We start from the raw sequence: 24,833 nt of genomic DNA on the forward strand, positions 1-24,833 counted from the left end.
TCACGGCTTTTTCGTTTATTTTACTGCAATTTAACCAGAAATCGTTCAAACGGGCGCACCAGAGCAGGCCGGCAGGAGATGCAAATCAGGCGAGTGGCATGCTGGGATTCCACCATAGACCCGGCAGAGCGGAGCCGGAGGAGGGGCGGGGCCAGGGAGAGGCCAAGGCGGAATCCACAGCAGCTTCAAAACAAGGCCAAAGCTTCAGCCAAGCCCCAGGGCGGGGAGGCTGCGGCAGCCCCTGGGGAAGAGACGGGCGCTCCCCAGGGAGGGGAGGAAAGGGGCTGTTTGAAGGGGGCACCTGAATTTGAACCAGGGACCCCTTGATCCGCAGTCAAATGCTCTACCACTGAGCCACACCCCCACACCCCTGCTCACCTGGCTGCAAGGGCGTGTTACTGTGCGTTGTGTGCGTGGCTCCCCCCCAGCACCTTTCTCTCACCATCGCTCTTGGCCATCTTTCGCGCTCCCTGTCGACCCTCAGCCTCTCTCGCTCCTTTCTTCACTGCCCCTTCACCACCTGTGTGGATGGTCAAGGTGAGCACAACGGACCACAACCAAGCTGAGAGGCACTGCCCCAGCTCCGACCCCCACAATCCCAATGGAAACCGGACTCGGGTCCCGCTCTGCCCAGCGACTCTGTCATTCGTCTTGTTTGTGCTCAACATTTCATAAGGAGTCATTATTCTCCACCGCTCCGCAGGAATGTGCAACAGGGTCGCACCAAGGCAGGGCAGTCACAGACCTGGACCCCCCCCCCCCCCCCGCCCGGTGCTCGAAGCTGTACATGGCTCAGTGGCCCCCTTCCCTAGCGGGCCTACAATCTAAGCGGCGCCGCACCCCGAGCCAGGTCACCGGCTGCGTCCAATCTTCCATTAAACACCGCAAGGAACCGTCCGCTCTCGCGGGACGGGGGGGCGGGACTCTATCTACCCCCCCCCTCGCCCCCGGGGGCTGTTACCCGCACGCGGGACGGCAGCAGGGCCGAGGGGCGGGGGACCCCCAGCGGGATTCACAGTGGGGGCGCCAAGGGGTCTCGGTGTCTGGGGGCAGGGGGGCTGCGCCAGGCCAGATGGGGGGGGGGCCGGAGGCGTTGCCATGGCAACACGGCAGGCTGGGGAGTTTGCGCAGAGGTCGAGAGGGCGGCCCTGGGGCATGCGCAGTCCTTGACGGGAACTCAACTAGTAGAGGCGGTCTCTCGGGGTGGCGGGTTAACGCATGCGCCGTTGGGGGTGGTTGCTCGTTGTGCGCATGCCCAGCGTCGTTCCCTTGCCAGCTGTGCCGGGGAGGCTCTGGTTGGCCGCGGGCGAGCGTTTCCGGGCGGCAGCGGAAGGACGGTTCTGCGGGAGGGCCCGGGCGAGCAGCGCAGAGCCGGCGGCGGCGGCAGCAGCTCAGCCGGGAGCTCCGGCCGCGGAACATGGGGCGATAGGAGGGGGCGCCGGTGAGTGCGGGCCCCGGCCCAGGGCTAGGCTGGGCTCCCCCGCCTTCGGGGGGAGAGACGGGGGGAGCCTGTTGGCGGGGCACGGCCGCCCCCAGCGTCCCGGGCAGCTCCCGAGGGCGGGTGGCTAGGGGCTCCCCGGCACGACCAAGGAGGGGATTAGGGGCTCCCCCTGTCTGTGCTTCCAGGCACGCTAAGCCTAGGAGACTCTAGGGAGCATTCACGCTCTCCTGTCATCACCAGATAGGCACCTCCGGCGTGGGGAGTTGAGGAGGGGGTTTAATCTCCAACATCTCCTCGCAGCGCCTGGGATCATAGAATCATGGAATATCAGGGTTGGAAGGGACCTCAGGAGGTCATCTAGTCCAACCCCCTGCTCAAAGCAGGACCGATCCCCAACTAAATCATCCCAGCCAGGGCTTTGTCAAGCCTGACCTTAAAAATATTTAAGGAAGGAGATTCCACCACCTCCCTAGGTAACGCATTCCAGTGTTTCACCACCCTCCTAGTGAAAGTTTTTCCTAATATCCAATCTAAACCTCCCCCACTGCAACTTGAGACCATTACTCCTCGTTCTGTCATCTGCTACCATTGAGAACAGTCTAGAGCCATCCTCTTTGGAACCCCCTTTCAGGTAGTTGAAAGCAGCTATCAAATCCCCCCTCATTCTTCTCTTCCGCAGACTAAACAATCCCAGTTCCTTCAGCCTCTCCTCATAACTCATGTGTTCCAGTCCCCTAGTCATTTTTCTTGCCCTCCACTGGACTCTTTCCAATTTTTCCACATCCTTCTTGTAGTGTGGGGCCCAAAACTGGACACAGTACTCCAGATGAGGCCTCACCAATGTTGAATAGAGGGGAACGATCACATCCCTCAATCTGCTGGCAATGCCCCTACTTATACATCCCAAAATGCCATTGGCCTTCTTGGCCACAAGGGCACACTGTTGACTCATATCCAGCTTCTCATCCACTGTCACCCCTAGGTCCTTTTCTGCAGAACTGCTGCCGAGCCATTCAGTCCCTAGTCTGTAGCGGTGCATTGGATTCTTCCGTCCTAAGTGCAGGACCCTGCACTTATCCTTGTTGAACCTCATCAGATTTCTTTTGGCCCAATCCTCTAATTTGTCTAGGGCCCTCTGTATCCTATCCCTAGCCTCCAGTGTACCTATCTCTCGTCCCAGTTTAGTGTAACTTGCTGAGGGTGCAATCCACACCATCCTCCAGATCATTTATGAAGATATTGAACAAAACCGGCCCCAGGACCGAGCCTTGGGGCACTCCACTTGATACCGGCTGCCAACTAGACATGGAGCTATTGATCACTACCCGTTGAGCCCGACAATCTAGCCAGCTTTCTATCCACCTTATAGTCCATTCATCCAGCCCATCCTTCTTTAACTTGCTGGCAAGAATACTATGGGAGAGCGTGTCAAAAGCTTTGCTAAAGTCAAGGAACAACACGTGCACTGCTTTCCCTTCATCCACAGAGCCAATTATCTCATCATAGAAGGCGATTAGATTAGTCAAGCATGACTTGCCCTTGATGAATCTATGCTGACTGTTCCTGATCACTTTCCTCTCCTCTAAGTGCTTCAGAATTGACTCCTTGAGGACCTGCTCCATGATTTTTCCAGGGACTGAGGTGAGGCTGACTGGCCTGTAGTTCCCAGGATCCTCCTCCTTCTTTTTTTTAAAGATGGGCACTACATTAGCCTTTTTCCAGTCATCTGGGACCTCCCCCGATCGCCATGAGTTTTCAAAGATAATGGCCAATGGCTCTGCGATCACATCCGCCAACTCCTTTAGCACTCTCAGATGCAACGCATCCGGCCCCATGGGCTTGTCCTCATCCAGCTTTTCTAAATAGTCCCGAACCACTTCTTTCTCCACAGAGGGCTGGTCACCTTCTCCCCATGCTGTGCTGCCCAGTGCAGTAGTCTGGGAGCTGACCTTGTTCGTGAAGACAGAGGCAAAAAAAGCATAGAGTACGTTAGCTTTTTCCACATCCTCTGTCAGTAGGTTGCCTCCCTCATTCAGTAAGGGCCCACACTTTCCTTGACTTTCTTCTTGTTGCTAACATACCTGAAGAAACCCTTCTTGTTACTCTTAACATCTCTTGCTAGCTGCAACTCCAGGTGTGATTTGGCCTTCCTGATTTCACTCCTGCAAGCCCGAGCAATATTTTTATACTCATCCCTGGTCATTTGTCCAGTCTTCCACTTCTTGTAAGCTTCTTTTTTGTATTTAAGAGCAGCAAGGATTTCCCTGTTAAGCCAAGCTGGCCACCTGCCATATTTACTATTCTTTCTACACATTGGGATGGTTTGTCCCTGTAACCTCAATAAGGATTCTTTAAAATACAGCCAGCTCTCCTGGACTCCTTTCCCCCTCATGTTATTCTCCCAGGGGATCTTGCCCATCAGTTCCCTGAGGGAGTCAAAGTCTGCTTTTCTGAAGTCCAGGGTCTGTATTCTGCTGCTCTCCTTTCTTCCTTGTGTTAGGATGAACTCGACCATTTCATGGTCACTGCCTCCCAGGTTCCCATCTGCTTTAGCTTCCCCTACTAATTCTTCCCGGTTTGTGAGCAGCAGGTCAAGAAGAGCTCTGCCCCTAGTTGGTTCCTCCAACTGGGATGCATGAACTGGGAGTGAAACACCATGTGAATGATGCAAACTTAAAGTCCTTGCTGGAGGATTCTATTCCAGCCCAGCAGGGCGCTCTTAGAATCATAGACTATCAGGGTTGGAAGGGACCTCAGGAGGTCATCTAGTCCAACCCCCTGCTCAAAGCAGGACCGATCCCCAACTAAATCTTCTTCCCTGTCTAAGTGAGTACAGTGCAGCCAAGAGCAAGGGGGTGTCAGGGATACCATATCTTGGTGTCCTAAATTCAAATGTGAAAGTGCAGTCTAACTTTATTTTGTATCACATCTTCAATCCAAACTCTAGCTCTTAAATGCCTCAGAGGAAAAAATAGCAGAAGGAAAACCTCAAAGCTCTAAGGATAAAAAGTTGGTTTCCAATGAGATTTGAAAATAGATGGCAGATCCATTTAATTGCCCAATGACTTCCTACAATTTTAGTGAAAAATCACTTTGGTCATGGTGTACTGAAGTTTATAAAGTGAAAAAGAAAGCTCTGAACTCTTACTGTATGACTGGAACATCTGTAAGCTCCCATGGAGTACTGTTGTTTGTGCAATGAAAAACTACTTCAGACAGTGGGTACAGCTATATTTTAGGAAAAACTGGAATTTCCCTCAGTGTTCTCACATTTAGAAAATTTATGCATGTTCCTTTTCCTTGCTTCTCATTGGAGATGCCATATAATATCTTTTGGCAGCTAAGAGAAAAACTTGAAGTGAAAGGGAAGTATGCTTTAAAAAGATCTCTAAAGGGGAAAAAATGTCCTACTCTGTCCCAAGGGACACATGTTGAATAAGCAAGTACTTATACCTTGGTAAATCCTGAAGTGTTTTGTTTAGATGACTTTGGACCTGCAAATGTAAAGTAAAAACACACTTTTAGAACCCCGCAAATCTGTGGATATCCGCTTTATATCCGCTGACCATGTTTGCAAATCAGACTCAGATACAAATTTTGTATTCACACAGGGCTCTACACATTTTCCCTTAGTTAAATGCAGCATTTATATTCTGCCAAATCCACAGATGCTATCTTGGAAAATAGAGCTTGTTAGTTGGTGAGAATATATATTGCACACTATGCAGTCATAATTAGTGCGTTGTTATTGCACCTAGGAGCCCATGTTCAATTCGGGAAGCTTGTGGAATTTACTGAGATTTCCCTAAATGTCTGTGAAAACTCAATTATACTATAGTTGGGGATTCAGAGACTGAAGTTTTAGAAGTCTGGGAGGAAATGAGATTAATTTTTCAATCTTTGTTAATGGAGCATAGCCACAGGGAACTCCCTGTATAAGTTTTTAAAATGAGTTCATCTTGCTGTGATACGCAAGAAAACAATATCAATTTTCCTAGAGTTGCAAGTGACCATTCTTATTTCTGACTTGAACACAAGGAAGAACCTTATGGAAACGTGTTAGGGTACAGAATTTATTTCTGCAATTATGTTTTTAGTTTGTTCATACTGAAACCTGAGTAGGGCTATGGATGCATTGTATAATGTGTTCTCCTGATGTCCAATGTATTAAACTGGTTCAAAATGAACTTTTCATTTCAGAATTGGTGGAAATGATTTTTTTTTTTTTAAGTAAAGATGGGTGGCCTCTGTGTTCATATTTAGGTCTTTGAACCTGATTGATTATGATATTGATTAATATAGATCCATGACCATCTATATAATCAGCCATAGTGCCAGTGTTTGGTAGCTCCTTTTACAAAGTGTGCTGACATATTTTTCTCCACACTTTAAGGTTTGAATCAAGCCCTTAAGGTGACCTACAAAGGGGAAAACAGCTGAATTCGTAAATTTTCTTTGGTTGTGATGAGTATGGGAGGCTGGAATGGGTCTTGTCTGCTTAATTTTTGACACTAGAAATTCTGGTTTTCATTATTCTGGAAGATTCTGTGATAACTTGAGAAATAATGAAATTATGACATTGCAAGGCTGAAAGCAGAACGGTTGAGAGGGAGGAAGGTTTTTAGACACAGTTAAAAACTTTTTAATACATATTTCACTCCAGTGCCTAACGAACACTTGGTAGAAAGGAGATCTCTTAAAGATTCAGCCAATCCTGCCCTTGCATTTAATGTATAAGTACTTGCAATATACCTCTCCTGAGATACCCACCACTTCCAAAGAGGTCCTCTAGCAAAACAGGGGATGACCAGACTTGACACTCTGATATTTCTAAATTAAAAAGCAAGCTGTAAAGAAAACTTTTTCAGCCTTTATCCATCATAAAGAAGCGTGCAAAAGAAAAAAGTATATCCAAATTTCCTAAAAAATCCTTTGCAGATTACCTTTAATTTCTCTGTATAGATTTCTTTGCTCAATGTCTTTTCTTCCTGGAAATGGGAGCTGCAGGCACTCTGGTGAATGGTTCAACAAGTTATCTTGTTGCTGTAGACGATAAGTAACTTTGCATCTTCTAGTCTAATGCTGCAATAGTGTTACTTACTCAGTTGCAATACAGATTACTCAGGTCCCAGTGGCATCAGTACAAGTCATGGGGCATAGTCCTGCTGTGGAAGAAAGCTATTGTTGCAAAAATCTGTACTCTCTACTCCAATACCAACTAGCCCTGTACTTAAACTTTTAACCTAAAAACAAAGATTTGACATAAACATAGACTTCCCTTCACCCCTGAGGATGCTGGGAAATACCTTGCCACTTCAGAACACAAGGTACGCTAGGTTCACAATTACTGTTTAAAGTAAGGCTTCATATTAAACACCCAGAAAAATTACATCTGATCATTTTAATAAGGACAAGGCATAGCTGTGTTGTGGTGTGTATTGTCTGCTGAGGCTTGTTTCCTTTTGATCTTCCTATGATATGGTAGGTGACATGCAAAACAACTGGTATCTTTGTGGGAATGAGAGGTATGTAGCACAGGAGAAGGGGAGACTAGGTTAACACTGGCTATTTACTTACAGGAAGCTTTTGGAAAATGGCCTCTCCATTCACTGGGCCCACAGCAGTTGCTGATGTAATTAAAGATCTAGACACTCAGATAGCTGTAAGTAAGTTGCTTGAGCTTGCCATGAAGTGCCATGTAGGACTTGAGGTTGAAACCTGTGCATCCACATTTTGTTTGTGTTCTGATGACTTGATTATGCCCAAAGGTTGAAATTAGAGGTGAGCATAAAAATTGCTCTGCATTAATATAGTGCTTTTTGCCCAAGGATTTCAAAGCATTTCACACAACATCTTCTGACCCCTCCATGGTAGGTAAGATTTCCTACTTTGTAAACTGAGACACAGGGCTAAGTGACTGGTCCTAGATCACCCAGCGAACCAGTGTCAGAAGCAGGAATCCTTTCTTCTGCTTCTTGCACTGTGCTCTAGGGGCTTCGCTCCAGAAATGCCAACTAAAAGCTTATAGGGCTCTGTATGATTGAAGAACATCCCAAGACACAAACATAGGGATTTTGCATTATTTTAAAATCTGTTAACATTGGGCTAGAAATTGAAATCAGAGCTACGTGAAGTGACTTGCATTTATGTTTGTTTTTAAAAAGAAAAATATATGTAATATGTTTGCAGCAGTGCATGACTTTGAGCATTGGAATGAAACACTAAAATATCCACTGTCTAAGCATTCTTGTGTGATTATTTTTAAAGAGTGATTTTTCTGTGTGAATTAATACAAACTAACAAAGAATTTAATGCTGTTATAGAGGAAAATCACATTTTCTACAAAAGGTAGAAAATATTATTTCCCTTAATTTATATATAAATATCCTTGATCTGTTTTGTTTTTTCCTGGTAGCCTGTTTTCAGCTTGCATCACTTGTCACTGTGAGAAGAGACATTTCCAAAAGGTGCTCTTTTATAGAAAAGTTTGAGGAAAACTGCACTATAAGAGAATTTGAAACCTCCACATCTAATTATGGAAAATAAATCACTTAAAACAAAAGTCAGAAATACAAAAATTGTCATCACAACCAGTTTTATGTTCAGACACAGAAAACGCATTTGCAATAAGATTTTTAGAGTTAATATAGGCTGCTATTAAAGTTTCCATTAAAAGTCACTTCACAGCTTAACGTCTGTCCTTTCAAATAGTGAGATGTATTTTCTATGTAACCACCTACTTATTGGTCTGAACTATCACCAAAATAGTGGCAGAAGCAGGAATCCCATTGACAACTGCATTCATTGAACTGAGATAGTAGAACGGTGAAAGACTTGTAAGAGCATCTGAAACCTCTTACTCTGATAGGTAAAACAATTTAATAAATATTTGTGTATTAGTCCTAATCACTACAGTTTTCCTTTACCATTCTTGGTGATAACTGAAGAACACAAGTTTGGACAGAGCCATGCTATTGTGGAGCTGTGGGCCACAGATCTGACTGCAAGGAAGCCAAGTGGTGGGTCTGTAGTAGTGTGCTAGGAAGAATAGATGTTTCAAGGTTCTAGACCCTATTTACTAATCTAGGTTGCCAGTTCAGATCCAGTCCAGATGTTACCTCTGGTGTTTAGTGGCCTATGACATGAGTTAGTCTGAGAATTTTATGGCTAATCTGGAAAGAGTAGGCCGTTAGTTAGGCGTATGAAATTAGTCAGTTCTGGCCTTTGTTTGACAGTCCATTAAATTCCATGTTGTGCAGCTGAAAGCCTCAACTGAAGTGAGGAATCAAAGGAATTGGAGACAAAGGTGGGTTTTCTACTGTCCTGTCACTTTGGAGACCTGGCTTAATGCTGACAAGGTTTATAGGTGAAATTGAATTCTAGGGCTTAGGCCAAACTTTCAATATCTGTTCGCATTGCAAAACTGTCCTACTATTGGAAATGTCTTGGTTTGGGAATAATTACAGGTCAGACTTGAAATGCATTGTTGGGGTTGTGTGGCAGATGCTAGAACTGTACCTTCCTGCTCTGTGCCTGGTTCTAACCAGTGCAGCTACATGAGGAGCCTTGTACTCGGCTTTCTCCTCCTCCCAACTAAGTAGATGTCTGAAATGTAAAAATGGAGTCTCTCATGTTGTGGTAGTGCCTAGAGACCCCGGTCGTAGACCAGGCTCCATGGTACATAGAACGAAAAAACAGTCCCTGCCCTGAGGAGTTTATAGTCTGATTTTTTCCTCTTTAGTGTAATCTTCCCAACTATACATCAGGAGGTCGTCATTAATCTGCCAGTTAGGAGTAAGTATGGAGACCTAAGGCTGCCACCAAAGAGGCACAGGTATGAGGAGAGGGAAAAGACCTTTTACGGGTCTGTAGGATTCAGGCCTGGATTGAATTTTGGTGTTAGACTGGAAGAGGGAATGCAATGTTCTTAGGATGTACTCGGCTGGCTCAGTCAGACTTCACACCCATCCTCGGTTCTCCATTCAGTGAAGTCTGTGCAACCATAATGCCTTCCTTTAAAGTTTTATTTTTAATGTTCAGAAATATTTTCCTTTCCCCACCCATGTCCTTCCTCCCCTCAAAGTGTGTTTGGAAGTATCAGAATAAGTTGAAAGCCTCCAGACATTGCCTGTGGGATATGGTCTTAGTACAGATAGTGAGGGGGAGTTTAGGGAGTGAAATCCAATCTCTAAATTCACACCTTTACCCTATTGTTCACTTTGGTGTTCCTTTCCTTCTCCAGCTGGTTGGTCTGGGTCCTCACAACCCCAAAAAGAAGCAGGATCTTGACAAGCTGTATGATTTAAAGACTAAAGCCCAGCAGATTATGAACCAGTTTGGCCCATCTACCTTGATCAACCTATCCAGTTTCTCCTCGATAAAGCCAGAACCAGCCAACACGCCACCACAGAGCTCCATGGCAAACAGTACCGCTGTGGCAAAGATGCCAGGGACTCCTAGTGGAGGGGGACGCCTAAGTCCTGAAAGCAACCAGGTAATTTCACTTAAGATCTTGGGCAAACCAGGAGTTGTTCAGACCCTCCCTTAGTTTGATGACTCTCCCTTAAATGACCTGGAAATATTTTACATATCATTTGAGTACCCACAGTTCACCCAGTACTACAGAGATCCGGTTCCTGCCTCTCTCGAGTTTACAATCTGAATCAGACACAGATTGTATAGATCAGCTGCAGGTTGCATCTAGTCTCCTAGTGATGAACATCGGAGAGATCAGAAAATCCCATTCCAAGTGTGGCTTGTATGAAAAACAAAATACTGAATACAATGAAAATCTGTTTTCCAATGCTGTAGGTCATCATAACAAGTGTAGGGCAATGTGCTAGATACCCTTCCCCCCTCCCCCTCCCCCCGCTTCCCTGAAATAGGTCAAAAGGTCAGTTTAAACCTGGTTTCTGAAGTCAGATTGCTGGCTCCAACCTACGGTGTGTGTAGGTAACTTGTACCTCCTCGGGACAATGAGGAAGTAGCACCACAGTCAAACAGCTGCCATTTTACGCATATAATGCAACACTTGTTTTCAGTTTTTAACACATAAAATGATTGGCTGCATTCTGGCAGCAAAATGGGACGTATTCCAAAAAAAGGAAGGTATCTGATTTCAGTCTTCTCCAACACCCTTCCTCTGCTGAAATACCCCCACCCCATGCGGTTCCACTCTTGTGGCAATGCTGGGGCTGGAATTGAAACTTTTGCTACGCTTCAGAAGAACTAAGAGAGAAGCTGAGATGGAGAGAAGGCTGTGCTCCCCTGGAGGGGAGTGGCTTAAGAGCGTAATCATGTCTGAACTCCCAAGTCTTATGGGAATCACAGATTCAGATTCCAGTAGCTTTCACTTAACCTTTCATTCTACTCTGGGAAACAAACTAAATGTCCCAAGTTTGTGTGTAGATTTTCTGATGCTTTTTAAACTCAGGCTTCATGGACATTTGACTTGTTGGCACGTCTCAAAAGAGAAGGGGTTTGCCTCAGTGTCATTGAACCAAATGTATCTAGTTTAACTTGTAAGACTTTTGGGACAGGGTGATACCATCCCTCTATATCCTACAATGGTGAGCATGCTGCTGATGCTCAGAAACTAATAAAATCCTCACTCCCCCCTCGCTGTTATGCAGCATGCTCTGTGCTAATTGACTGCTGTCCTCCACCCATTGGTGGTGTATGTACCTTATCTGAAGCACTGGCGGGCACCATAGAAATGTGTAAAATTATCTTTTGCCCATAATATAACCCTGCAGTTATTGAAATTATTTTTGTACTTACAGTCCACCCTTCAAGAGTTCTCATTATGCAATTGTTTTCTCTTGCCAGCGCACTGTTGCTTTAATCAACAGTATTTTGAGATGAAAGAGATGGTAGCAAATGTTGTCTCACGTGAAAGGACAGCCTTATTCATTATTCTGTCTCACTGGCCATTGCTTTGTTTGTAGCTGCCAAGTAGGTTTGAGAATGCCTAGTTATTGCCCAGTGTTTATCTGTGCAGTTCCTGCAGCGTTACATTTTGTCAATACTGTGTATAGCCTGGAACGTGGATTACAGTTTTGGGGGCAGTTTAAGAGTGATTTTTTTAATTTTTTGCTGCTGTGCTGTGTATTGCCAGTCAGATTGCTAATGCAGTATGGAAAATGATCACCCTTTTATCCTCAGGTTTTAACCAAGAAGAAGTTGCAGGATCTGGTGCGAGAGGTGGATCCCAATGAGCAGCTGGATGAGGATGTGGAGGAGGTAGGCCATGTGTGACAACCCGTACTAGTAAAATAGGACATGCAGAGCCAATCCAGAGCTGTCATAGCCCCTTGCCCAATACAGGGAGGATTGGTTTATACTACTGTGCTGTTACGCAAGCTCTGGTCAGCTTCAAACGTGGTGCTGAAGGTCCGTATGCATTGCTGGTGCTCAGAAGTATTCATTCTAATTTATTAACCAGTCTTTTGCTGGTGACTCTCACAGACATCCCAGGGGCTTTTCTGTAGGGCGTGGTCAAACTGTTTTCAGCGAGCAGTAGCTTCTGAGGGTTGAATTTCATGGTGGTCACTGTTTTTTGAGTATAACAGTCATCCAGAAAATAATATGAATGGGTTTGAGGTACTCCTTTCTTCAACCCCCTACTCTCCCACAGATGCTGTTGCAGATTGCTGATGATTTCATTGAGAGTGTGGTGACAGCTGCCTGCCAGCTTGCCCGACATCGCAAATCAAACACTCTGGAAGTGAAGGATGTCCAGCTGCATCTCGGTAAGAGATTCGTGTCTTGTCAGTGAGGAGACAGAACTGAGGGAGTATCTGAGAAGGGATTGTCCCCGCTAGACCTTGGGGTAGGGATCTGGGTACACGCTACACAACCAGAGCAAACGCTGAATAGGGACATTTGAGGGAAATAGTCTAACCAAAATGTGTGGAAGCAGAGACAGGGAGGAGGCTGCCCCTTTATGAACTTGAGCCTAGGGTGGCTGTCTAGGCATCATTTCTTAATGGACCTGCTGGGAATCAGGGACAATTTAAATGTCATTATGTTTTCTTCCTCCAAAACTCTCCTATTCCTATGCACGGGCATGCCGTTTTGTATCCATTCTGTAACCTGTATTGTAAGGTCTTTGGTGTAGGGCCTGTTTACAATAGCTGTATATAGTATCTAGCCCAATGGGACCCTGACTCGAGTCCTTAGATGCAAGCACAGTACAAATAATAAGTAACCTCTGTGGTGCCTTTAGTCACAGGAGTCTGGATTTCCCAGTACCCCCATTTCTCATTAAATATCTGGAGCCCTGGCACCAGGAGGTTCACTGAATAGTTCTTATTGTTGTGGCATGTTGAGGGCTTCCCTGTGTTGGACATTCTGCACGGCTTTCTGACGCAGTGATCTGCGCTTTCTGTTCCAGAGCGCCAGTGGAACATGTGGATCCCTGGTTTTGGTTCTGAAGAAATCCGGCCATACAAAAAAGCCTGCACTACAGAAGCTCACAAACAGGTGAGGAGCCCCTTGTGAATGCACTAATAGCCAAATGTAGGGGAGTCCATACAAGCAGAGTCCTTGTCCAACTCCCCCCACACATGCCAGTGCTGCCCTTGTTCATCTCCACTCTTGCGTTGTGGCCAAGACAGAATGGAATCCCGATGACACGGTGGATCTTGTATATTCTTTTAGACTCAGTGTGTTCCCAAGGCTGCAACAATCTAAGACAGGGAGACTCCTGGCTGCTGCTAGATTCTCTCTTCTAACTGATGGCCACACCCTTCAAGTTGCAGTAGAGTGTCAGTTGTTGGGAGACCCCATACGAGAGACTGCTAGTTTGTAATGCTGGCTCCCTGCACAGTGGACCTTGCAGTTAGCATGTGATGACAGTGCTGGAGAGCAATTCTCACCTAGCCTCTGACGCTCCAAGGAGGAGCCTAAAACAATCCTTCACCCACAGGCAGTTAAGCGGTCAGGGAGAAGACACTCAGTTCAGGATCCAAAACACAACCATGGCCATGAGACAATGCTGCATAGCTGGTTTTTATGGTCCGTTCTGCATGGAGCCAGCATGTTTGTGAATAGCCAGAAAGCTCTCTTTCCAGAAGAATTTAAAAATCTATGTTGACTGAAGGGAATCCTTGTTTGTAAAACCACAGGAGTCCAGGGATGCTGTTTGCATACTGTGATCAAGAGTGACTAGGGCTGTAAGTCTTGCTGTTTGTTAAACATGGCATTAAAATGTGTGGCGGCTGGCTCTGTCAGCTAATGGCAGTAGCCATGCGTGTATGTAACAGTGACCCAGGTCTTACTGAGCTACTGCAGGACAACTGCAGAATCCCTTCCATTGGAAGTAAATGGTTGCTGCACAACGTGGCAGCAAGAGACTTGTTGCCATTGTATATAGGGGCAGCTGAAAATTATTTCCTCTCCTATTTAAATATCTGGCTGGGGCTCCTCTTGAAGAGCACTTGTGCTTGTCCTGGAAATTTCAGCTGTTAGTTACTTGTTCAGTACTGGTTTCTGTCTTGCTCCAACTTTGGAAGTTGCTGGGTTTTTTAAGTCAAAGGCTAAAGCCATGAATAAAAATCTCTACACCTACAAAATGCACCAGCATGGTAACGTGACAGCTCCATTCCTGATACGGCAGATGAAATGCTGTGCAGGTGCGGACAGAGGGCCTTCAGGTGGATTTTGATTCAGTGCACAATGCAAGTAAAATATTAAACTGTGCTAATGACTGAGTGAAATTAGGATTAAGGTAGAATCACCAAACCGAAATGATGACTCCGGACAGAATTTCTCCCAAGGAGAGAAGCACAGACTCTCTGAAAAATTTTTTTTTTAAACTTTCTGGCTATGGATCTATCGAAACTAGGATTCAAATAGCCTTAAAGAACCATGATTAAACACCGGTCCAGCTAATTCATGGTAGAACACTGCCTACAGACGTGTTCAAGCCTGAGTAGGACCCAGGTGGAACACTTCTCAGCATGGCTTATAGTTTGGCCCCACCCACAAGTTAGACAAATCAAGTTACAAATGGATTTAGCTAGAACCCATCTTAACTGTTAAAATGTGGTTCCCAAAGTGTTTAAAGGCCATTGTGTCTGTAGCTCTTGGTGTATCGCCACTGTTCACCAGAGCTTACTTTCAGCATATGGTATTGCACAGACAACCTGTTGTGGACCCTGTGTTTCTTCAATCTCATTCCTCTATAGCCACATTCCCAGCTTGATTTGCAGATAACCATGTTCCAGTTGCTCAGTTCCCTGTATTTTCCCTTTATTGTTTCAGAGAATGGCACTGATCCGCAAAACAACCAAGAAATAACCCCTGGGAGTAGCAGGGAGACAACTGTGCGTTTGGGGATATCTGCCTCTAAGCTGAAGCCTCCATGACACCATCCATGGGATATTTTTTTTAATGCTTTACAGAGAAGCATATATTTTTTATTAACAGTGCAGCAATATCTATGACTTTGAGGAGATCGGCCAAAAACCATGATATGCCCCCCCTTCCTCAGCCCCCCATCAGAGCGCATCGTATCTTGAAACAAAGACTTTATTTGTGACCTTTAAAGTGGTTTATTGTATAAGTGATTGATTGTCCAAGGAACAGAGCATTTTGGTCTTGTTTGGGACAGTATTAGAAGCATCTGTAGAGGTTTTCGTTTTCCCCCTTCCCTCCTGCCAGTTCCAGTACTTTGTAATGTCAATGTTTATATAAATACTTGCATTTGTTTTACATTAATAAAGAAATTATTAATCTAAAGCCGGGCATTGTCTCGTGCTTCTGCATTTGACGTGTGTACAGCACCTCATTTCAAACTCTAGGCAGTAGGAGAGAGGGGCGGCTTGCTGCAGGGATGTTTAAAGGACATGCCAGGTTTAGGTTCAAAATGGAGGGGAGGACTAGGATGGCTCTTGCACTGGTAAGGGACAGCACAGACCATTTTGCCTCTAAGTAGCCAGTTGAGATCTGGCTGAGGTGAGTAGTGACCACAAGTCCTACCATCTGTTGGCTGTTTGGCCTATGTGAAATAAACTAATGGTATCTGTCCAGTTCCTAGTGCACAAGGGTTCACATTAAGACCAACTGGAGCCCTGGCTGACAGCTGCAACAGAAAGGCCAAGGACTTGGCGAGTCACGGAGACCTGACTTCCTTCTGGCTCCCTGCAGATCAGGGATGGTGGGATGGAAGCATGTGCTATTCCATGACCAAATGGAAGTCTTCAGTCTCCAGGGCTGTCAGTTGAGCACATTTCACCAGCACATAACTCACTTTAAAACTGTTTAGAAAATAAATTGAAGCTTAGGCCACAAATTTGACCCTAGTAACTCTGCTAATCAGGTGGGAAAGGTTCTTCAAATTGCAAACATGAAAGGGGAGGGGTGTTCCTATATCTGTACCTCTTGAGTTTTGGGTCGACAAGGATGAAATTGAAAGCTGCCCCCAAAGACTTTGAAATATATACATGGTCTGAAAATAAGTCATCCGCTTTCCAAGCTAAAGGCTGCACCGCAGATAAAATCCAGACTTCTTATCTGGTTTGCCCACTTGTTACCTGGGGTTCTTTAAACCCAAAGCTCTTGGTAACTTTTATTCTGTGCAAGGTGGTGTCAGGAAATAAATCAAGGGAGACACGGCCATCCATCTGATAGATGGCTGGCACAAACAGGACAACACAAGCGTGCTTTCACGTACGCAACAAAGGTTAGTAAAACACCCCCAACCCTTGATAATTACCGAAGGTGAACGTGGCTTTCGTGTTGCACCCTGATAGGCTTCTGCTGGCCAAACTTCTGTCTGCCGGTGGGGACCCCAAGGTGCGTCCAGAGGGAGCGTTCCTGAAGAACCCCTCCTAAGAAGTCCAGCTACCTCAAACTTTTTTTCCCCTTATTTATACATTAATAATACAATGACATGTCCCTTAAAGAAAACTTGCTAAGCAAGCAGTTTTTAAAGGTCACGCAAGGGGTTTCCTTCTGATCATCAATTTAACCAGATATGTTTTGTTTTGTTTTCCCTCCCCCCCACCCCTACCCCTCAGAGTGTCCATACCTTGGGGCCTTGACAAACATTCCCGGAGGCACATACAGACAGACTTCCTGTTTTTCTAAAATACATATATCAGCAATTTCAACATTCTTAGCAGGAAGGACATGGGGTCAAGCTGCCCTGTCTGTGGCACCCAGAACTCCCTTCCCTCCTGCCTTGGTTATGCTAAGGCCGCTGCATGACCAATTTATGGCCTGCTGACTCGATAACTTTTAGCAATAAGCAACAGTGTGTTGGTTCTCAAACTTTTGTACTGGTGACCCCTTTCAAATAGCAAGCCTCTGAGTGTGACCCCCCTCTTATAAATTAATTTTTTTATATATATATTTAACACTATTATAAATGCTGGATGCAAAGCGGGGTTTGGGCTGGAGGCTTGCTTATGATCCCCCATGTAATAACCTCCCGACCCCCAGTTTGAGAACGCTTGCAATAGTGGTTTCAGGCACTTCACTGGTTTGCCAAATCTCTCTGTACATACTGTCTAAAAACATTAAAATGTAAACCTATACAAAGCGTGTTTATTGCAGTAAGGGGGGGGATTTTGCAAGAATCCTACTGAGACTAGTTAACTTCATAACTGAACTCTTATTGACAGCATAGGCAGTGTCCAGAGTGTCCTAAACTGCCATTCTGGTACCTGACACGGTCCTTCCAAAATGAGGATTCACACTCGTAAGTATGCATGTCATCCATTCTCTGTGCCCAGCTAATAACTGGTCTTTCCACTGAGACTACCATTGTAGGGGCCAGTTGTAGAGATGGTTCTTTATGATGTGGTTTAAAACTGGATCCCAAACTTCATTGGTTCATGTGCCACTTTCTTAAATTGTTGTGAAGTGAACGGATGGAACGTCAAGTTTGGGTACCACAGTCTGGTCTGGAAACTGGTTGGAGACCTGCCCAATTCATTTCTTATAGTGGTCACTTAAAAAGCCAACAGAGCCTAGTTTTTTGTTTTGTTTTTTAAACTATCAGCATGGTCTGGATTCTAACCAGTAACCTGGAGGTGAAAGCTACCCTGTTCTGTCTTGAAGGCATTTCAGTAGCCTGCGTAGTCACAAGAACACAGCCTGCGGGAATAGCCAGTCCTGTTGCCCTAGAACCAGATTGCTAAATCTAAGGCCTGAGAGGGAAGCTGCTTTTCCTGAATAGAGTGACTGTTTTCATATTCGAAACTTACAGCCTTGTTCCTAGGCCATGCCCTTTCAAGCGAAGGGGAAGTCCAGTGACCTGAGAGGGACATGGTGGCTGGATGTTTCGGGCAGGACAACCTGCAGCAAAACACCGCTTAATGATAACTTGAGGGTTTTAAAACGAGGAGCCGCATTGATGAGAATGGGAGAAGCTGGGGGTGCTTTAGATGCTGTTGCTGGGTGACTCTGTAGACTCCAAGCTGAACACCAATGCTGGGAAGTGCTTCACAACCAGGACAGCTGGAAGAATGTTTAGTCTGTAGAAAATGCAGCATCCATGGAGATTCTAAATCCTCCGAATCTGCAGGCACCTCCTGGGTCTAGTGTCACTGTTTATACCACTTGGGGGACACTTGCCATTTTCATTGGCATGTTTATTGTTCTAACTTTAATGCTAAAGGCAACCAGAAATATGAATAAAATGTATTTAACTTTGTATCCAAGTGTAAATTCCAGACTTTTCCAGTGCTTAGACCATTGGATTCCTATTTGGAATTTCCTCCAAGCACAAAGGGTGCTGTGTAACCCTGCAGCCTTTGAACATGAGTGGATGGAAACATTACCCGTTCCAGTTCTGTTTGTTGCCTTTGCTGGGAGAGGTTAACGGGAACTACTAGCCTGTTAGAAGAGGCTATTGTGACTGTCCTTGCATATAGTCCTGCCTGGCAGCCAAGTCTCAGACAGGAAGGTGAGTGATGGTAGCTCACTCTGGCTTCTTAGTCTACAATGTCTGGCTAGCATGAGCACTTCTTCTGCTTCTCTTGTTTTCCCAGGTTCTGTACTTTGGGCTCCTCTGTGGGTGGCAGTCTGCTTTTCACCCCATCCCAATCCTTGTTTGGGCTCAGCACCCCTGCCTTCACAGCTTCATAGATCTCCAAGGTCAGCAGCTGGAAGGCATCATCCACGTTGCTGTTGCTTTTAGCGGATGTCTCTATATACTTTGCCCCCAGTGAGGAAGCCAGCTTCTCGGCCTCCTTTCGCTCAACCTGGCGCTGCGGCACCAGGTCACTCTTGTGCCCAACCAGCACAAAGACCACGTGAAAAGGTTTCACCGTGTCTGTCACCTCCTGATGCCACTCCTTGATACTCTCAAAGGATGCTCGGTTGGTCAGGTCAAACATCAGCACTGCCCCAGCGGAGTTGCGGTAGTACGAGCGAGTCACTGACCTAGGACACAAGAAGGGAACAGCGTGAGACTCTGCATTTTCTTATTGCTTTACTTTCCTAAGATCTTTATGGCACAGAGGCAGCAAAGGCTGCCTTGTGAAACTGCTTGGAAAATGTTTTCTTGCAGAAAATTTCAACTTTTTGGTGGAATATAGAAAACCAAAACTTCAATTCAGAATGGCACTGTACTGCCTCATGGGAGTTAAAGTTCAGGTGCCTTATTCTGGTTAGACTACATCTTCCATGATGCACCACTTTCCCCCGCGGCAGTGACGAGAAGTGATGCGTCCCATCGGAGTCCGTGGTCATGGTGCATCATGGGAGAGGTAGTCTGTGTAGAGAGCTCACCCAGAGAGGGGAATGGAAGCATAAAGCCCCTGATCTACAAGTCCTGTGAGACGGCTGGGTGCCATTTTGAATGCAAATACTTTAGGTTTGGGGCAATAATTTTTTTTGACTAAATGTTCTGAGGAAAGCAGCTACTTCTCGTGTCAAAACAAACAAACAAAAAACCCACAAAACCCTGCATTCTATGGAAAACTTTTTTTTGTCAAAATGGTTTGGATGGAATTTTTTTAACTAGTCCTAATGCCTAGATATAACATCTGTCTATGGTACATGTTCAACCAGATTCGTGTCACAGGGGTGACTCTTATCTGAGCCAGTTGCTTGACTTGTGTCCACAATGCATCTTTTCTTTCCCCCAGTTTAGCTTGGTTTATGTTCCTATCAATTTATGCTCCCATATCAGTACATGTTAGGGAAATCGAGGCAGCTATCCCATCGGACTTTGGCAGAGGGTAGAGTACCCTGAGGACCCCCCGCCCAGTAGCACGTAGAGCAATAGATGTTGGGATGCCCTGGCAGCCCGAGAGCTGGCTGAACTGGTTACTCCAAGCCAGTCTCCTACCCTCACTGGGCTAGCTTACGCTGCTGGTGGCAGAGAATTAACCATGTGGGGTGTGAACAAAGCATGTTTACAGCCAGTTTGGGTTCTGCCCAGAACAGGTTTTTGGAAACTCTCCTCCTGTTTTCCAGCCACCTGCGTGTCCCCACCTGCAGTGGCAACAGTGCCGGTATTTTTACCCTTGTGTTATGTCTGCCTGCTCCGAACACAGAGGTGTTAAACAGCTGAGCCCTACCTGTGCTAATGCTCCCACCCCTGGGGAATTCCTGGAAACCTGCTGCCCTTGTCACTAACTGGCTACACACTGGCCAAACCTCCAGTGTAAATGAGATTTCGGAAGCCCCTTTTCTTCCACGTCTTGGGGCTGGCCCTGGTGCTTCAGGTGTGCCCAGCCAGTTCCTTTCAATGGGGCATGTGTCTGGTTAATAATTAGCCCCTTAGCTTAGGAAGCAGAAAACTCTGTACCTAATACCCTGAGGTGCTGAACTAAAGGGCCTTGGGTCTGGACGGGATAGCTGGTCTCCGTCCAGTCCCTAGGGATGTGGGTCTCCTTTCACTTACGCTGGTGTAAATCAGACAGATCAGTGGAGTTGCTCTGACCTGACACCAGGGTAAGAGCAAGGAGAATCAGGCTTTGGTGTCTGCACCCCACCTGGCCTGGCAGTCTCAGCCACAGAGCGGGACCTCCCCTCACCCGGGAGGCGGTTGCTAACCCCTCGCCTTCCTTCCTCCGAACCTGGGGTGAATCCTGCTCTCATTGAAGCCAATGGAAGGGGGGAAGGTAAGGGCTCAAATAATAACATTCAACAGGGGAAAAGCCGAGCTGAGCCAAACAGCTTTGATAACCCTGCCCCAGCATGGAACCCACAGGTCCTGCCCTTGGCTATATGGGGCTGAGTAGGTGCCCACAGTGTTGTTAGCTGGAAAGTTCTTTGCACCCAGTGTGTGACTCCCCCTGACAGCGCCCCAGCCTGGCCGTCAAGCCCCATTGTGTATCAGTGGTTCTCAGTACTATTCCTCTGATCGGAATTAAGGGCTGGGTCCCTGCTCCCTCCCACTCTGCACCTCTATTCTAGGCACTGGGGCCAGTGTTTGGTGGGAAACCCTACAAGTCTCCCCTGCCATACCCTAGCAGGGCGATGACACATGCACCGAGAATTTGGGAGGAGGGGAGTCCCTAAAGTGAGGGCTTTAAACTCCTCCAACGTGCTCTAGAGAGGCCCACGCAGCAGCACCTGAGCACGGCTGCAGGTGCTTTACACACAGAGTTGGACCCAGCCCAGGGAAAATGAGCGTGAGGGTGGAGCTTTCTGTCCGGTTCCCAGGGGTTAGGATGCCCCATAGGCTAAACCGCTCTCCTGCACGGCACCAGCTGCCCCCTTTGCTGCCTGTCTCAGCAGAGAGGCCAAGGAGAGTCTGAGAGACTACCTAGGGTCCCTCCAAGCTGTGCTAGAGCAGTGATCCCCAAACTTTTCAGGGTTGTGCCCCCTCTTACCCCTGTCAGTGCACCCCTCCTCCCCCAGGATCTGGGGCTGGGAACGGGGCCACGGTTCCCCAGGAGAGGTGGGGGATGGGACACAGACAGGGATAGGGAGGCTGAGGCTGGGGCCGCAACTAGGAGCATATCTGGGCCTGGGGCCAGGAATGGAGTTGCGGTCAGGGGTCGAGGCTGGGGGCAGGGCCGGAGCAGAGCTGGGAGCAGAGTGTGGGCTGGGTGGTACTCCCTCCCTGCCCACATTGGGGGGCTGGCCCGGACCCTGCTGCTCCCCCCGAATGTTCTTCTGCACCCCTCAATTTGGGAACCACGGGGCTCAGACACAACAGCAAGGGGCAGCCTGGGAGAAGTTAACCGAGCCATGGCCCAGGCTTTTCCTACTCCAAGGCCTTTGGTGTCCGGCCTGTGAACCAAGCCCCTTTCCTCAGCATTGTTCATGCAAGAAAACTGCAGCCTGCGCTCGAGCCTGGAGCTTTCTGCACCTGTATTAATCCCCATTGCAGCTTTCAAGCTCCCTTTGTTGGCTCCGGCTCCGGCTCCGGCTCCGTCCGGTCCACACGCTTACACGTACGTCTAACCCTCCCTGGCAAACCCACCTGAATCGCTCCTGCCCGGCCGTGTCCCAGAACTGCAGCTTGATCCGGAGCCCAGGCTCCAGCTCCACAAACTGGACGTAGAAATCCACCCCCACCGTCTGGTTGATGGAGTCGAGGAAGGCGCCCTCGGTGTAACGCTTCAGCAGGGACGACTTTCCCACCGTCGAGTCCCCCAGCATGATAATGCGGAACTGGTAGTGCCAGAGTGAATCCATCCGGAGTATCCCAGCGGGACAAGCCTGTGAGCAGCAAGGAGCCTGGAGCCGAGTGTCTGCGGACTGGAGAGAGAACTCTCACGGCGCTGCCGGTTGGGACTTGCTGGAAGCGGAGCGAGATGGTTCCAGCTGAAGGCTGAGAGCTGCTCTAGCTCGTGTCCAGGCAGGCAGCTGCCACCCCTCCCGCTGAGTGCGCAGTGTTTATAGAAGGGGAAGGCAGAGAGAACGTATTACTCCTACGTTTGGCTGTCAGGACTGTCTCCGCTCAGTAACACTGGGCCCTGTGTGTCAGAGGAAAGGAGCGAGCAAAACAGATGCAAAACGCTGTGATGAGGAAGCATCTCCTTGGCATTAGGTTAGATTAAGAAGATTAGATTATGTATAGGGGCCTTGTAACTAGTGAGGCCTGGGCGTCAGGTGACTTTGGGTTCTACCCAAGCCCTGCCACTGTCTGTCTCTGGGCAAGTCACTGCACCTTGGTTTTCCCTCCTGTGAAATACAGGTGATAGTACTGACCGCACTGGGGCAGTGGGAGACTCAGAGCTTGTCTACCATCCTGGGGAGCTCTTCCAGAATATCCGTTCCTGATTAACGCTATGTGTGGACACAGCTGCCCAGAGAGGGGTGCAAAAGGCGCAGTGTGTCCCAGATCTTCCAACTGAAAGCGCCTCCAAACCCATGGAGCATGAATGGGCAGCATTGTGACCTGGTGCAATGGGGTGTCAGCACCACTCAGGCTGTGACCCTGTGCCCCAGGTCCTACACCCGGGCACGCCACCCACCCTCTTCATGATGGAGTGGTGGCTGGGCCAAACCTGGGCAGTGCTGTGGTCCTGTGTGTCAGGTCACAACACCCAGAACGGGGAGCTGGGCCTGGCCCCATGGGACAGGTGCTGTCTCTGTAGGGTGAGTACAGGGCGGATTCGCCGGCTAATCACCACCACCCCAGCCCTCTGGGGAAGGGTGGGGGACCTCCATGTCAGATATTGCCCTGGGCCTCCAAAAACCTACACGTCCCTGTGTGTAGACATACTTAGTCCAGAATAAGAATGACCACACACAGGATTAATCAGGAATAGTTAATCTGTTTTAAATCCACACTTTACTTTATTCCAGATTATAGACAAGCCCTTAGTCCAAATTTAAAGGGTTTGAGCTCTTTGGCTGGAAGGCCCTAGAGATGGACTCCATTTTAGTATGCTGTTATAGAGAATATTTAAAAGACTTTCACATTCCCTTAATAAGATTGGCTTTTAAAGGCAGTTCCTTCCCCGCCCAGCCGCAGCCAACCTGGGCATGAGCTGAGCCCCTGGGGTAAGCAGAGATGTGTTGTCAGAGCCACTGGTTTCCCTTGGGAGAATGTTTAAGCAACAAGCCAAGACAGGGCATGTATTGCTTTGTGTTCATTCATGCCTTGTGCACTCTGCCGCCAAAGGCCAAGCGTTGATATTGCAACTGGGCATGAATTAATGCAAGACCTGCCTGGTGCCTGCATGGCTGATTGGGCCTGTGGAATACTTGTATTTGAATTAATAAAATCAGCTCCAGCTTCACTCAAATCTGAGTCCGGTTTCACCCCAACGATTTGAAAACATCAGTCCAGGCTGCAGTGACAGACTCTTCCTTACTGCCTCACTGGTGTCAAGCAGACGTAACCCACACCTACTCCATGTGGTGGCGCTATTCCCTCCCCGCCAGTGGTGTCTGGGCCACACATGTACAGGTTGGGGCCCCTCCGATAAGTTTAACAGAGGTGAGCCTTTTCGCTGAGGCAGTAGCAGCTCGTGGGTTCAGATGCAGCATTCATAGGTTCAGTTCCGGCTGCTGCTGGCCCACCAAGCAGCAGGAGGTTCTACAAACTGAATCAAAGATGGGCTGTTGGTTAAACGCCCCCATTACACCACGTCCTGCTGCAGAAGCTGACAGGGTGAGGAGGCCTCAGCACTTTTCCCCATGTGGCTCCACGCCAAGGGGGTGGAAGTTGGGAAAGGGCCCCTCCGAGGCTAGTGGTGAGAGCAGCGTGAGAACTTGAAGAGACTAGATTAGGGAGATCCTGCTCAGTTTGATTCTGGAGTTTCATAGAGCGTAAGGCCAGCAGGGGCCACCATGACTATCTAGTCTAATTATCTGTATAACACAGACCCTAGGACTCCTCTGAATTAACAGTATCTGACAATCCCCACACAGTTACCTCCCTATCTCCAGGTTTCAGAGCAGCAGCCGTGTTAGCCTCTCAGTTTGTATGGTAACTTCCAACTTATCTGTATGTGTATATATATAACTATATCATAGATTCATAGATATTTAGGTCAGAAGGGACCATTATGGTCATCTTGTCTGACCTCCTGCACAACGCAGGCCACAGAATCTCACCCACCCACTCCTGCGAAAAACCTCTCATCTATGTATTGAAGTCCTCAAATCGTGGTTTAAAGACTTCAAGGAGCAGAGAATCCTCCAGCAAGTGACCCGTGCCCCATGCTACAGAGGAAGGCGAAAAACCTCCAGGGCCTCTTCCAATCTGCCCTGGAGGAAAATTCCTTTCCGACCCCAAATAGGGCGATCGGCTAAACCCGGAGCATATGGGCAAGATTCACCAGCCAGATACTACAGAAAATTCTTTCCTGGGTAACTCAGATCCCACCCCATCTAATATCCCATCACAGGCCATTGGGCCTATTTACCATGAATATTTAATTACCAAAACCATGTTATCCCATCATACCATCTCCTCCATAAACTTATCGAGTTCCATTCTATGCATCCAATGAAGTGAGCTGTAGCT

At 47.4% G+C, this 24,833-nt stretch overlaps 2 protein-coding genes, 1 long non-coding RNA gene and 1 other non-coding gene across 10 annotated transcripts in view; 1 reads left to right on the forward strand and 3 right to left on the reverse strand.

Moving 5' to 3' along the window:
- LOC140900516 (uncharacterized) overlaps positions 1 to 920 on the reverse strand; it is a 31,510-nt gene extending 30,590 nt beyond the window's left edge. For all 3 annotated transcript variants that reach the window (XR_012155650.1, XR_012155652.1, XR_012155651.1), the window contains exons 1-2: positions 841 to 920; positions 379 to 520 (exon numbers count right to left, since the gene is read on the reverse strand). This is a non-coding gene — a long non-coding RNA (uncharacterized lncRNA). The remainder of the gene's footprint in view (positions 1 to 378; positions 521 to 840) is intronic.
- On the forward strand, positions 3 to 15,184 carry TAF12 (TATA-box binding protein associated factor 12). Of its 5 annotated transcripts, XM_073317910.1 has the most exons (7): positions 1,285 to 1,441; positions 7,021 to 7,103; positions 9,684 to 9,935; positions 11,606 to 11,683; positions 12,078 to 12,192; positions 12,837 to 12,925; positions 14,708 to 15,184. In XM_073317910.1, the coding sequence occupies exons 2-7, from the start codon at positions 7,035 to 7,037 to the stop codon at positions 14,741 to 14,743; spliced, it is 639 nt and encodes a 212-aa protein (XP_073174011.1). In that variant the 5' UTR covers positions 1,285 to 1,441; positions 7,021 to 7,034; the 3' UTR covers positions 14,744 to 15,184. The 5 variants fall into 5 exon arrangements, with proteins under 5 accessions (XP_073174012.1, XP_073174011.1, XP_073174008.1 ...); XM_073317911.1 differs by lacking the exons at positions 1,285 to 1,441; positions 7,021 to 7,103 and adding an exon at positions 3 to 89; XM_073317907.1 differs by lacking the exon at positions 7,021 to 7,103.
- TRNAR-GCG (transfer RNA arginine (anticodon GCG)) lies at positions 293 to 364 on the reverse strand. The gene has a single exon. It is a non-coding gene; the product is annotated as a tRNA-Arg (tRNA).
- Positions 15,185 to 17,671: 2,487 nt separating the features above from the next.
- On the reverse strand, positions 17,672 to 22,048 carry LOC140900450 (ras-related protein Rab-39B-like). Its single transcript, XM_073317754.1, has 2 exons — positions 21,834 to 22,048; positions 17,672 to 18,835 (listed from the first exon to the last, which is right to left on the reverse strand). Exons 1-2 carry the CDS (start codon positions 22,046 to 22,048, stop codon positions 18,403 to 18,405), a joined length of 648 nt encoding a protein of 215 aa, XP_073173855.1. The 3' UTR covers positions 17,672 to 18,402.
- Between the last annotated feature and the right edge of the window lie 2,785 nt (positions 22,049 to 24,833).

This window comes from Lepidochelys kempii, chromosome 19 (assembly GCF_965140265.1).
Source record: "Lepidochelys kempii isolate rLepKem1 chromosome 19, rLepKem1.hap2, whole genome shotgun sequence".
Classification (NCBI taxonomy): Eukaryota; Metazoa; Chordata; order Testudines; family Cheloniidae; genus Lepidochelys; species Lepidochelys kempii.

Bases quoted from the DNA above. Each gene is read 5' to 3' on its own strand.
- TAF12 (XM_073317910.1), top strand. From the start codon at position 7,035: ATGGCCTCTCCATTCACTGGGCCCACAGCAGTTGCTGATGTAATTAAA. The intron at 11,684-12,077 runs GTAGGCCATGTG...ACTCTCCCACAG, and splicing joins TGGATGAGGATGTGGAGGAG to ATGCTGTTGCAGATTGCTGA. The intron at 12,193-12,836 runs GTAAGAGATTCG...TTTCTGTTCCAG, and splicing joins GGATGTCCAGCTGCATCTCG to AGCGCCAGTGGAACATGTGG.
- LOC140900450 (XM_073317754.1), bottom strand. From the start codon at position 22,048: ATGGATTCACTCTGGCACTACCAGTTCCGCATTATCATGCTGGGGGAC. The intron at 18,836-21,833 runs GTGGGTTTGCCA...CTTGTGTCCTAG, and splicing joins GCCGGGCAGGAGCGATTCAG to GTCAGTGACTCGCTCGTACT.